This window comes from Coregonus clupeaformis, chromosome 31 (genome assembly GCF_020615455.1).
Source record: "Coregonus clupeaformis isolate EN_2021a chromosome 31, ASM2061545v1, whole genome shotgun sequence".
NCBI classification, from domain to species: domain Eukaryota; kingdom Metazoa; phylum Chordata; class Actinopteri; order Salmoniformes; family Salmonidae; genus Coregonus; species Coregonus clupeaformis.
In genome coordinates, this window is record NC_059222.1 from 15,750,021 (window position 1) to 15,762,805 (window position 12,785).

General features: G+C 43.0%; 2 protein-coding genes across 2 annotated transcripts; both read right to left on the bottom strand.

Moving 5' to 3' along the window:
• Positions 1-336: 336 nt before the first annotated feature.
• LOC123482389 (deubiquitinase DESI2-like) lies at positions 337-8,407 on the bottom strand. Its single transcript, XM_045209922.1, has 5 exons — positions 8,398-8,407; positions 8,050-8,088; positions 5,937-6,030; positions 4,107-4,248; positions 337-1,084 (listed from the first exon to the last, which is right to left on the bottom strand). The coding sequence occupies exons 1-5, from the start codon at positions 8,405-8,407 to the stop codon at positions 815-817; spliced, it is 555 nt and encodes a 184-aa protein (XP_045065857.1). The 3' UTR covers positions 337-814.
• Positions 8,408-8,508: 101 nt separating this feature from the next.
• Positions 8,509-10,770, bottom strand: LOC123482370 (ovarian cancer G-protein coupled receptor 1-like). Its single transcript, XM_045209697.1, has 2 exons — positions 10,593-10,770; positions 8,509-9,737 (listed from the first exon to the last, which is right to left on the bottom strand). The coding sequence occupies exon 2, from the start codon at positions 9,641-9,643 to the stop codon at positions 8,786-8,788; it is 858 nt and encodes a 285-aa protein (XP_045065632.1). The 5' UTR covers positions 9,644-9,737; positions 10,593-10,770; the 3' UTR covers positions 8,509-8,785.
• Positions 10,771-12,785: the final 2,015 nt, after the last annotated feature.

Consider the following 12,785-nt stretch of genomic DNA (forward strand, 5'->3'; position numbering starts at 1 on the left):
GTAGGGAGAATACGTTTAGTTAATAACTCATTAAAACAACAATCTATGTCATATATTTTTCTTTAATAACTTTAAAACGAGATACAAATATTTTCAGTTACACAGAAGACTCTAAAAACGGTGTAAAACATCTGAAGTAAGTTAGTTATTATAGGTTAAGGAGTCCGCTGCTTTACAAAGAGAGAAACAGGTAAACTATAGAGAAACAGTGCAGAGCTCAACGAGCAGGTACAGTAAAATCTCCAGGCACAGCTGCCACGGGGTAGACATCAGCTGTGTGTGTCGTAAGAAAAGTGTGGAGGTGTTTGGCCCAGGTGGTAGCTTCTCGGCAATTGTAAAACACACACTCATAAACATACACACACAAACAGGTTGTAAACAAAAGAGGATTAAAAATGCATTTTAGAAAATGCTATATAGAGTGATGACTAAAGCGTTAGAAAAGCAAAAGAAGCTAAACATAGAAAATATTTTTTTAGAGTCCTGAGTATATAAAATAAAGGCCAAGAAAATGAAGAAATTACACAAAACATGATCTGAATGTTGTTTTTTACGTGTAAAACAACAGTACTCCGAGCCTGTAGCCATTACCCCAAGTCTGCCAGTCAAGTCAGTGTAGGCGGGGCTTCAATGCCGCTGGTGGATGGCAAGTCTCATCAGGAGCGCAGTAGGCAGGGGCGGTAGGTAGGGGGTGGGTTGGGTTTGGGGTTAGTGTCTATTGGCAGAGTGGTGTACAGTACAGTAAGCCTGTCCATGTGGAGGGGGCCCTGCCAGAGCCTGTCACTGAAGGCAATGGTGAACCCTGGGACTAGTCCTATCGGCGGGGCTGATGTCGGGGAACCCTGGGCAGCCTGGAGGGGGAAGGAGAGGAGAGGGAGGGGGAAGGCATGGAGCTCATGGAGGCCAGAGAGGCGGAGGCGTCCTCTGCCTCCTCCAGTTCCCCCTGGAGCTCCTGGCTGACGCTGGACTGCAGGGCGGCCGGGGTCAGCCACTCTTTGGGCAGGCAGCTCTGCAGGAAGGGCACACAGGAGCTGAAGTAGGCCAGCCGGTTCACCCAGCGCGGGATCTCCCTGCCACACAGGATCTGATGGACAGACAGGAAGAGCGCAGAGTAGAACAGAGACATGCAGCACTGATACCTGATACTAGAGTGCTAGGCCTTACTGGAAATGGATCTGCTGATACTGTAGCAGTAAGGCATTTGGTCCTACTAAGCAGGATATAGCTAATGGTCATTGAGGTATTGGAATGTACTCCACTAGACTGTATTCAATTGGACCCTTATTCATCTGATGGACTGGGTGCTATTATAATGTGAAAATAGTGTGGATGTATCGTCTTGCTAAGTACGGACATCATTACAATGTAATGACTTCATTAATGGCCACTAGCCAGGACCATTCCTTTTGCTCAGCACAGTAACATGTTATCACCCCAGTGAATGGAAGAGTTTACTTCTGGTCAAGACTCTGACAAAGACACCGGTGTTGAATTGTTATCTGTCCCCTCTCGCTTCTCTAACACATATGACGTTCTTAGAATTTCTCACATCACGATAAAAATATATTTCCTGTGAAAATAGTGCAACCATAAAACCAATATTTTCAAACCTTGTGGTCCAAAGCGAACACCAAACCAACAAACTGACCCAGTAAATGCAGAGAAACACAAATTGCCCTTTCTTTCAAAGTGGTATTAGCTGTAGATTTGTATCTTTAGTCCTCTTGACGTGTAATGGAAGTATTCCACTTTGGAAAAACCAGGTATTGGATGGGAAAAGCCTCTGGCTGTGAAAAACAAGCTAAGTGTGATGATAACAGCAGCAGCACTGAGGCAGAGAGGAGGATAATCATTCTGGAGGCTGTGGCCTGATGGGATGGAGCTATAAAATAGCCTTAACGCCTCAAACAAGCCTGCAGTGATGTGCTTCAATTGTGTGTGGGTTAACATCTTTGTGAGCAGTGACATTAATGTTCACAACTGCACAATGTAATTGTGAGGTTGTTAGTCTTCGCCTACATTTCACATGAAAAGGCAAGACATTGCTCATGAGGCTTGATGTAGGCTACCAATGACAATATGTCTATATAGGCTACCCATGAGAAATAGGCTACCAATCGGTTGATTGATTCTCTGCGGTTGAGAAATCAGTTTCAGTAGGAATGCTGTGTTCTCCCATACAGTATCATCATTTTTTTGCAAATTATCACCTAAAATAGACCACAGAGAAATGAAAGACAATGATAGGCTGCCGTCCTGGATGTAGGATTTCTGTACAGAAACCTAACAGGTCTGAAATAAATAACTATCACACCTAGAGCTGGGGATCTGTGGTGGTCTTTGCAGAGCTAATCCCATTCAAAGTTCTCTCTCACAGATTCCTTCACTGTGGAGCAATCACGCATAATCCCACGAGCAAATCAGGCTGTCAGAAAATGAAACTGTCAAACAGATCCTTCCCACACAACAAGGAAGAGAGAGAAGCGCTGTATGCCTGAGGCAGACATCTCCATTCTATTCCTGAACAATTCTATCATCCAATAGGGAGAGGACTCTACAACAAGATTACATATCTAGGCTATGCATAGATACATCTTAAAATTATTTGCTTACATTAATATACTTTTTTTTGGGTGGGAATCGCAAATGACTAGAAACAACGCTCTGACTCAGTCTACACAATATAGTCATACATTGAGTCATACTAGACGTGTGTGGTTGTAGCAGTGTTAACAAGATGATACGAGCTAAATGAGTGTTTCAACACTTCAAGAGGAAGAGGTGCTGGTTTCACTGTAAATATGTTCTTATCCAGAGTGTCATCAGGCCCACTTCATTTGCCTTTCAAATGAAGAGAGGATTATCAGTGTTAGAGACATCTGAGTATTAGTCACCTCCCTCTTCACCGTCCCCAGGAAACACATTCACACGTACTTCACAGCTAAAGACAGTCCCTAATAGACAGGAACGGCCACAGAAGTGAATATCCACTGCACTAGTGCAGTGTTTCATTATAAAGATGGGAATCAACAAGACCAAGGGGTGTAAATGATGGGAGAAGACAGAATGCTCTGTAAGAATTGACAATTAGCCTAATTTCCTCTCTCTAGAACAATTTGGTTCAAATACACTGGGTTCTCTGAGGAAATCATTGAACTATGCAATGAATTCTATTCAAACAGTCACATTGTGTGAGCATACATGTGTGAGAGAGTGAGTTTGTCTGTAGGTGTTTGCTAGTATATGTGTGTGTGTTGTATTTGCATATGTAGGTGTTTGCTAGTATATGTGTGTGTGTTGTATTTGCATATGTAGGTGTATGAGTCAGGAGGAGTTTCTGTCAGTGGTGTATGACAGGGCCTGGCAGCTGGGGCAGTGGGCCTGGCAGCTGGGGCAGTGGGCCTGGCAGCTGGGGCAGTGGGCCTGGCAGCTGGGGCAGTGGGCCTGGCAGCTGGGGCAGTGGGCCTGGCAGCTGGGGCAGTGGGCCTGGCAGCTGGGGCAGTGGGCCTGGCAGCTGGGGCAGTGGGCCTGGCAGCTGGGGCAGTGGGCCTGGCAGCTGGGGCAGTGGGCCTGGCAGCTGGGGGCAGTGTGTCTGGGCTTGCAGCAGAGCTCTCTAATTCCTGTCTGCCACACAAATGATGGGTGTAATCATACTCATTATTCACCCGCTCCACCAATCTGCTCTAACACTGTACTTATAAACTCAAATTGCTTGGCTTCTACTCAACACACTGAACTAACACAGGTTGAGATATTTGTCATCTGTCCCGTGGGGTGTGGGGGATTCTCCTTCTCTGCTCTTTGTGAGACTGTGCTAGGCTGGACCTGGCATCTGGCAGGTTCAACGTCAGGGCAAAGTGGCACTACATCCAGGCACCCTGACCTAGAATGCTCTAGCCCTGGTGACAAGAGGTGAGCTGGTGGGGAGGATGGAATTCTTGTCTTATGTGGACCACTGTGACGCACCCTGGACAACGCAGGGATATAGGCCTTTGTCTTTCCTTAAGGAGAGCTTGGGCATAAATAATATATGTGTGTGTGTGTGTGTGTGTGTGTGTGTGTGTGTGTGTGTGAGTGAGTGAGTGAATGTTCAGAGCGTCCCTTACCTCCGACAGGGCTGAGGAGAAGTGGTTACAGTTCTTGTGCATGAGGTGGTAGGCATTCCCCTTGTACTCCTTCCCCAGCTCCTCCACAATGCGCTCCACATCCTCCTCTGTGAAGTCTGTGCTGCCCAGAACAATGGCCTCTCTGATGCCAGGAACAGGATCAACACAGAGGAGAAGGTCAATTCTAAGCACCTTTTTTCACCATACAAGGCAATGTTTTACATTTTAAAATGAGAAATTATAATTCCTACTTATTGTGACTATTCAAGATTATTTGCAGAGCTCAAGGGCAGTTTTGCGGATGTAAAATGTTGCCTAAAGACTTCATAATCTACCTTTTATCATTTTAGATAAAAAATGCTATGCATGGAATCTACACAACAGACCGGCCCATCTGAGTAATGACTACACAGGCAGAGTTCACTTCGATTATAGATGAAGCTCTTCATCTTCACAGAAGTGACTCAGCCTAACCAAAATGCAGCATGTCTGAGCTGTGGGCGAGAAATGGACCACGGTGTTAGCAACTACAGTATCTTCGGAGCATTGCTGTACATAAACAGGAGCAGCCTTATCACTCAACAACCACCATCAGAAGATGAGAATCATCTTCATTCGCCAAGGACATTTACACACACTCTGAATGTTACTTAGTGATATGGTGCTGCTCGTGATAGACAACATTTAGAGACAGAATACAGACAGAGGAGTTTACACAGAGTTTACATACATTATATACAAATAAGTAGAGTGCACATAGAGCTATATAGATAAAGGTAAGTTAGGAAAATGGATGCTGGAGGCATTATGTGAGGGAGGACATGACAATAGTTAGGCAACCCCTGGAAATGATTATATAGAAGATCCTGCAAGTTGTTTTTATGTAGAACGCAAAACAATTGCGTCATCCAACCAACATTACTGTGATGTTTTATCGTCTCTCCCATATAGTATCCTCCCATAGCAGGTGTACACACACACAAAGAAATAAACAAACCATACACAGAAAGTTTATTTAGAACATGTTCTACTCATTGGCATCAGTAGCAGAGACACTCCAGTGCCATGGGGCTGCTCAACTAGAGCATCATTTATGCAAACAAGCTACAGAGCCACTCGCTCAAGCCTCACACACACAGTACACACACAATCAAAAGTAGCCAGACGCCAACTAGGGGCTTGCATGAATGCACGCACATCGGCAAGGACATGCTGTAGAAACACCCCAACTCCACACACACGTTCTTCTGTACTCTTATACAGGCAAGTGTGTAAATAACATTCTATGTAAGTCCAGCTGAGATTTCACTCTTCTTCTTCCTCCTCCATCACTATAATTGTAACAGTGTGCTTCATTGAACATAGCTGTAAAGGCTAGACACTTCAACAAGCCAGTAAATAATGACGACCATTTTAGGGAGCATCCTTGTCACAAAATTATTGCTAGATAAAGAAAATAAATTGGCTATGCAGGTTGTCTCTACAACAATTGAAGAAAAAAACTGTCAGTAACCATTAGCTATTCATGTGATCCTCAGTGTCGCTTGAGGCAGAAATCCTATGTGACTTCTCGGTATTCTCGTGATCCTATGTTCTGCTTAACAGAAGAAAAAGAAAAACTTGACCATTATGAATAGAAATGACCAGTTTTCAGAATCCATCACAAGCAGTGAAGAAAGAACACATAAGTAAACATATCTACCAAAACGTCAACAACAGTACTGGTTCCACTACAAACAGGTTTAAGGATGTTCTCATGTTTTAGCTCAACTAGGCAACTAACCATACCTTGTTTTTCAAGAAACCCTCGATTTAAGCCGTGATACTCACTTGAATTTGAATGTCTCCCCGAGTTCTGTGGCATCCCCTGGCGTTATCTCAAATATCCCTGAAAATGGATATGGGTGTCCTCCATAGGCAAACTCTGAAAGATCAGGACAATGATCAGATCACACAGAGGAAGTCAAAAACACTATACAAAGATTCATAGCACACAACAGTAGTACTAGTAGAGGTGGGTGGGAAGTTCACAGATGAGTGTGGGGCGGGTGGGGCTGTGTTGCTGTGTTTGAGATGAGTTGGGGCGGGTGGAGATGAGTGTGGGGCGGGTGGGGGTGGTGTTGCTGTGTTTGAGATGAGTGTGGGGGGCGGGTGGAGGTGAGTGTGGGGGCGGGTGGGGCTGTGTTGCTATGTTTGAGATGAGTGTGGAGCAGGTGGAGGTGAGTGTGGGTGGGTGGAGGTGAGTGTGGGGTGGTGTTGCCGTATTTGAGGTTAGTTGGGGTGAGTGGCGTTGAGTGTGGGGCGGGTGGTGTTGCTGTGTTTGAGGTGAGTGTGGGGGTGTTCAAATGAAATCAAATTGTATTGTCTCATACACATATTTAGCAGATGTTATTGCGGGTGTAGCGAAATGCTTGTGTTCCTAGCTCCAGCAGTGCAGTAATATCTAACAATTCACAACAATACACACAGATCTAAAAGTAAAAGAACGGAATTGCTGTGTTTGAGGTGAGTGTGGGGGTAGTATTGTAGTCTGTTGTGACGGGCTGAGGCAGTCTAAGGAAGGTAGTGGAAGGTCTTTATAGCTCCATCAGTCCTTATAGCTCCCAGCTCCATGATGGGTGTAGCTGATGGGGATCTCCAGAGCCCTGTTCCCGCCCCTCTGATCCACCCTGCTACTAACTCCTGTTCACTAATTGGGCTGCCTGCTGATCAGAATTTCAATAACTCATGCACTCTCTCCATGAATGACACAGAGACACACGGCACATCCATTGCACAGAATTTATAAACTGTGTCAGTTTTGGCAAACTCACTCTCTCATAAAGACACACACAGTAAATAATTGCCAGCTTGCGCTGCTCATAAAGTAATGTAAAAGGCAATAATTGTGTGCCTAATCTACACCATCTGTTGCTGGGATTGTCAGTCTCCCTGAATCAGCCCAATTAAGGGTAAACAAGCCAGGCATTAGAAATACCCAGGTCCGTCCTACCATAAAACTGAAGGGGTTGCCATGAGGATATATTTGGATTCAGAGCTTTCTTTTAAAATGCATAGATGAAAGCAGCTTTTAATAGGCTGAGCTATGAGGTTCAAACCACAGGCGAGACGCTGAGTTTAACAGAATGAACCACCAGTGTTTTCAACTAAAAGACAAGCTACCACTTCCACTTCTCCTTCTTGATCAATAAAGCTGAGCGACTGGGAGGCTGATTCTAGAATAAAGCGATTTTAAAAAGATAGACTCAGCGATATGACAGATGCAGAAAGTAAACAGCAGTTGGTCAATTTCCACAACAACTAAGAGTGTTGAAGCGCGAGGCTCAACTTCTCTGCTGGTTTGGTGCCCTGGCTACCACGCTGTAACAGCGTGAAGTGAACCTGTGCACATGCGCAGATTCTGTGTGTGACAGCAGTCTTGCAACTTGCTAATCTCAATATCTGCGGTGCAGCTCGTGGCAATGTCATTTAGAGTCTATTTTTTTAATTCGAGGAAGAACCCATATGATCCTAAATAACAGAAATAGCCAGAAACAGTAAAATGGCAAAAGTGTGTCCGGTTTGTAGTGAAGCTGGTAATTAGCTAACAAAGATTCCTCAGGTTGGGTTGATGTGGCTTGTTTTTATCTGAGACATGAGTAGGCATTATGAGTAACAACGAGATAGCAGCTACAGCTATTTGAAACCCTTCTTACATGTTTATACTTCCATCTTTATGTTATTTCTACCACCATCTGTTACAATCCTAATGTCAGGTACTAAAAGTACCATAGTATCTGACTCACTGCCCTCTCTACTTGATGATGAGGCGTTGCAGACAGAGGAGTTCTACCAAGCAGCACCTGACAGCCCAGCAGTTCACTGGAGTGCCTTGTTGTGTGGTTGAACATTGGTCAGCCAGCCCCACCAAGGGCTGTTATCACAGCAGCGGAGGTTTCCTTACCTCTGCCGTAGATCTCGATCCGCCTACCTGACTGTCCCCCTTGGGTGGACCCTCATGTCACCTACCCTGTGGCTCTGAGCTGTGACTGCAGCCTCTGTAACATGGACACTTCCGACTGTACCATTGAGAGCCTGCAGCCAGACTTCTGCATGACTCAAAGAGTACTAGCGGATGGTGACATGTGGTGACATGTCGGCCAACATCTCTGCCTATGTAATGACATGTAATATTACACCTGCCCATGTAATGACATGTTATGTTATGTCTGCCCAATGTATGGTGAACTCAAACTGAACTCAAATGTCATAGCTACGACAGACATGGGCTTGTATGTCTATGTGAATGTACTTGTACTCATATTGGGATCTGAATAAACTGTCTATAACATGACCACTTTTAGTGTTCTCTTTTAGAGGGACTCAGGGAGAGAATGGGGATAAAATAATAGAAAGAGCAATCTCAAATATCCACAGTATCAATTTATTGAAGTAAGGAAAGTCCATATATTTCTGAAAAGCTGCAATACAAGCCCATCAAAGATAGGGCAATGCACAATAGGCCTGTGTACAATACAGTATGTTATGCATTGTATGTTAACTATAAAGGCATGTACTCTTCACATTCTAACTACAACAACAAAAACAAGGTATAATGTTAACAAAATACATATTTGGTTGCTTGATAGGAACTATACATAGTGAATCATACAGCTACAGTCCATTATCCTGGACCTGTCCTACCTGGAGCCTTCTACTCCAGTATCAGTCATGGTCATAGTGTTTGTGACCTGACTCTGCTCCTGGTCACCCATCAGCTTGTCGAAGCAGTGAAAGGCCAGAAGAGTGTCCTTAGCTCCCTTTCTCATGAACACATAGAGCAGAGGATCCACAAGGGGGCTGAAACTCTCTAAGATTGTCCCAATTTCCACATTGTGTTGGGCTGTTACCCCTGATATCAGAGTTTGTATGATGAGGGGTAGGAACAGGACTGTGTAATTGCCCAGCACAAGGGCCAGGGTACCAATAATCCGTCTCTGTTCAACGGCTGGCACAGCGATGGAGACGGACAGAGCTTTCAATGTGCCCACTAGGAAGAACGCAAGCAGTGGGATGGGGATGAGGAGGATAGCTGCAAACAAAATAAGTGAAATCTCAACAGTCGGTGAGAGGCAAAACAGGGAGATTTGGATAAAAGGAAACACCCAGATAATGGAGGACACTATGAGCGAGTACTTGATGTTACGGCGAAAACGGTACCAGAGAGGAAATGCAATCACAAGGTATCTCTCGAGAGCAATGCATACCATGAAACCAATGCTTGCACTGATACCAAAGAATTCAATCAAAATCACTACAATTCCCCCGTTACTGGACAGTATGATTGGCCTCATGCAAATCTGAATGAGATCTGCAATAAGTAGGTTGATAACATAGACTGGAGCAATGTGATCAGCTCTGATCAGGAAGTACATGGCATAAATGGCCAGACAGATCAGAGGAAGACCAATGGAGAATGTTGTCCAAAATACAATGGTTTCAATGAGGCTCTTATTTGATGTGATGCTGTCAGAAATATTGGAGAGGTTTGCTTCCATCCTTGATGGTGCTTGTTGTTGCAGGAACTAGTGAATGGCAGGGTTCTTCTGATTCCAAGTTCAAGGTACTTTATATTTTCCTGCTGTGTCTACACTAAGAAAAAAAAAGTGTGAAATATGTGGTTACAATTTTTACTCTATGACATCTAAGATTCCTGTAATGATTATTTGAAATAGATCTAGTGTTGAGCTGCATCATGTATTTTTCCTTAGAATCTCTTAAGCATTTCCTTTAAAAAAAATAAGGAAGTAGGCTCAATATAGCTCTACTCACTGCGTATTCTTTGTAAAACTGAATATGTAATACAAAATGACCTGTCAAAGTACAATATCCCTTAGCAATATACAAAAAATAAAAAAATTTCGCTCCTTTTCATTCCGTAATCAATACATTTTCTAAAGGCATTTTCAAAGTCATATTCTTACATCAATGTGTAATTGTTAGGATACCTTAAATATATTTTTTTATGCAATGTTCATGCAATTAACTAATCAGATTTTAAAACCAGATAAAAATACACCTTACGGAACAGCGGGGACTGTGAAGCAACACAAACATAGGCACAGACACATGCATACATGATAACATATGCTCTATACACACACGTACACATGGATTTTGTGTTGTAGATATGTGGTAGTGGAGTAGGGGCCTGAGGGCACACACTTAGTGTGCTGTGAAATCTGTTATGAATGTATTGTAATGTTTTTTTAAATGTATACCTGCCTTAATTTTGCTGGACCCCAGTAAGAGTAGTTGCTGCCTTGGCAGCAGCTAATGGGGATCCATAATAAATACAAATAGAGCCATAACCACATTTATGAATATCACATACTAATAGAATTTTTTTTAAGTAATCACTGCGCAATTCAGTGTTTAACATGTGTAGCACAAGCAAAGTTCAAATAGCCCTTTAGCAATCATGTGAAATCTACAGTACGGTCTTACCTGGAGGTTAATTTATATGAATTTCTGTTTGTCTTGTAGCTCTTATCAGAAGAGGCAATAAGCCTTTTACAATAAATCAACCAATTATCAGGAAGTGTAAATGCAAGTTAGAAACATGCAAAAAATTGTCCAGTAACTGTTTTTCTTTATGCCACAGATACTCACTGTGCGCACCCAGTGGCTGGGCCTTAAATACAGTTAGACAGGAAGTCCTTCACCATTCAAGGATGTCAAAAGTCATTGCACAATTTTTGTGACTATATATTTGTCAGTCTTAGATAGATGATTGGCCAGGGAGATAACCATGACATTACTAACAGTGGTTAAAAGACCCTGATCCTAATCCATTCCACACAAAGTTTCCACTTCACTGCTTTGTATTTCATAATGACAACAGGAATATTAAATCTTACGTATAACATAATACACTTCATGCATACATCTTATAATACGCATACACCATTTTGGGTGAAGAAGCTGTTAGTTTTATATTCACAGACTTGATGTGTTGTATGTAGTACAGGCAGCTACTTGAGAATAAAAACCAAACTCTTACTAGCAATACTGCACCACACTTTTATAGGTCAGATACAATGTCTCTGTCCATCAGACTTAAGACAAATATGTTGAGACATAATGCTGAAGTCAGAACAGTCCGCCACCACACACAAATGCAACTTAAACAAATTATTGAGCAAATACTTCAGAAAAATGACTTCCTTGTCACTAATGTTGAAATTGTGGGCTCACATAGATGATTAACTAAAGAAAGATATTTGACAGGGAAGTTCATGAGTTCAACCACTCTTTTGAGTGTTGTTGGTTAGGATGACTGAGCTCCTTTAAGATTCATTGATGTGTTACAGGAATGTGTTAAAATGACATCAGTGTCTGTTAGGAGGAACTAGGCCCTGACATATAGACTAAGCAAAGTACAAAATGCAAATTGACACTTTACATTACCATCAGCATAGCTCAACTGGAACTTAGGGAAATGTGAGTCTGTATAGCTTCATTGAAACCGTTTATCTAGCAGTTCTAGGAAGATAAGTGACCATGCTATTCAGCACCAATAAAACATTTATATAAAAAAGCCAAAAGCAAATCAATCCAATTCATAGCATGGACCTGGTACCAGTCGCATCACCTACTGTGGGGATCATCCAGGTACAGGGGATCATCCAGGTACAGTATTTGACGTTCACCCATCAACTGCAAGGTAAAATACACTGAGGAGGAACACACAACGCTCTTTCCATGCTGTTCTCTCCAAACCTACTTCAGGTAAGGCCATGGATTATCTCTGTCTATTTTTGGCAGGGGGAGGCAATACCAAAGGATCTAAATGCTATGGGGATGAATGGAATTCAGGAAACATTTTAAATATAAAATATCCATGAACACGGGATGGAAGTATGTGAGTAGCCTTTAAGCAACAGGTCTTACTAAAGAAAGAACAGTTAAACTGCTCAAGGACAAGTAGAGTGACATAGAAGTGATATTGGGAGAATGCCTACGTACTGTTTGTAGCCTAGAATGTACTGTAGCCTGTCACTGACAGACTAAACAAATGTGATTATTTAAAATGTTGTACACATACTCCTAAATGAATTTAATACATTCTTCCATGTTGCTGTCATTCTAGTGTGTGAAAGACGAGAGGACGCGGTCACATGACTCATGACTATACTAGTAAATGCAACTAAACACAACGAAAAGACATAATAAACCACCTCAAATGACCAGACCCCATGGATAATTATATGAATATAGGATATGTTAACAACACAAACGCTGACACTACTTTTGACCGCGTTGCCGAGGTCATTGGCTGGATAACATTTGCCGTTGGGCTACCTGCCATTGGATTGGCCCTTTACACCATGAAGAACCTGGTCAAAGGTCCCAACCCTGTACCTGTCCATGTCATCAGCCTTCTTGTTTCAGACATTTTCAGTTTCATTGGAAGACCACAGGCTGCCACTGGGAGTATCCTATCGGCTGACACTGCTACCCTCATCTTTTATTTTGGCGTCATTTCCAACATCACTTTTATGGTTTGCATTGCAGAGGAGCGACACCTGCTGGTGGCGTACCCACAGTGCTACGGCTGCTGCAGTAAGATTAAACAGTCCTCCATCATCTCCCTGGCTATGTGGGGAGCGCCCATCGCTGTTCTGGCCCTCGCAGTGT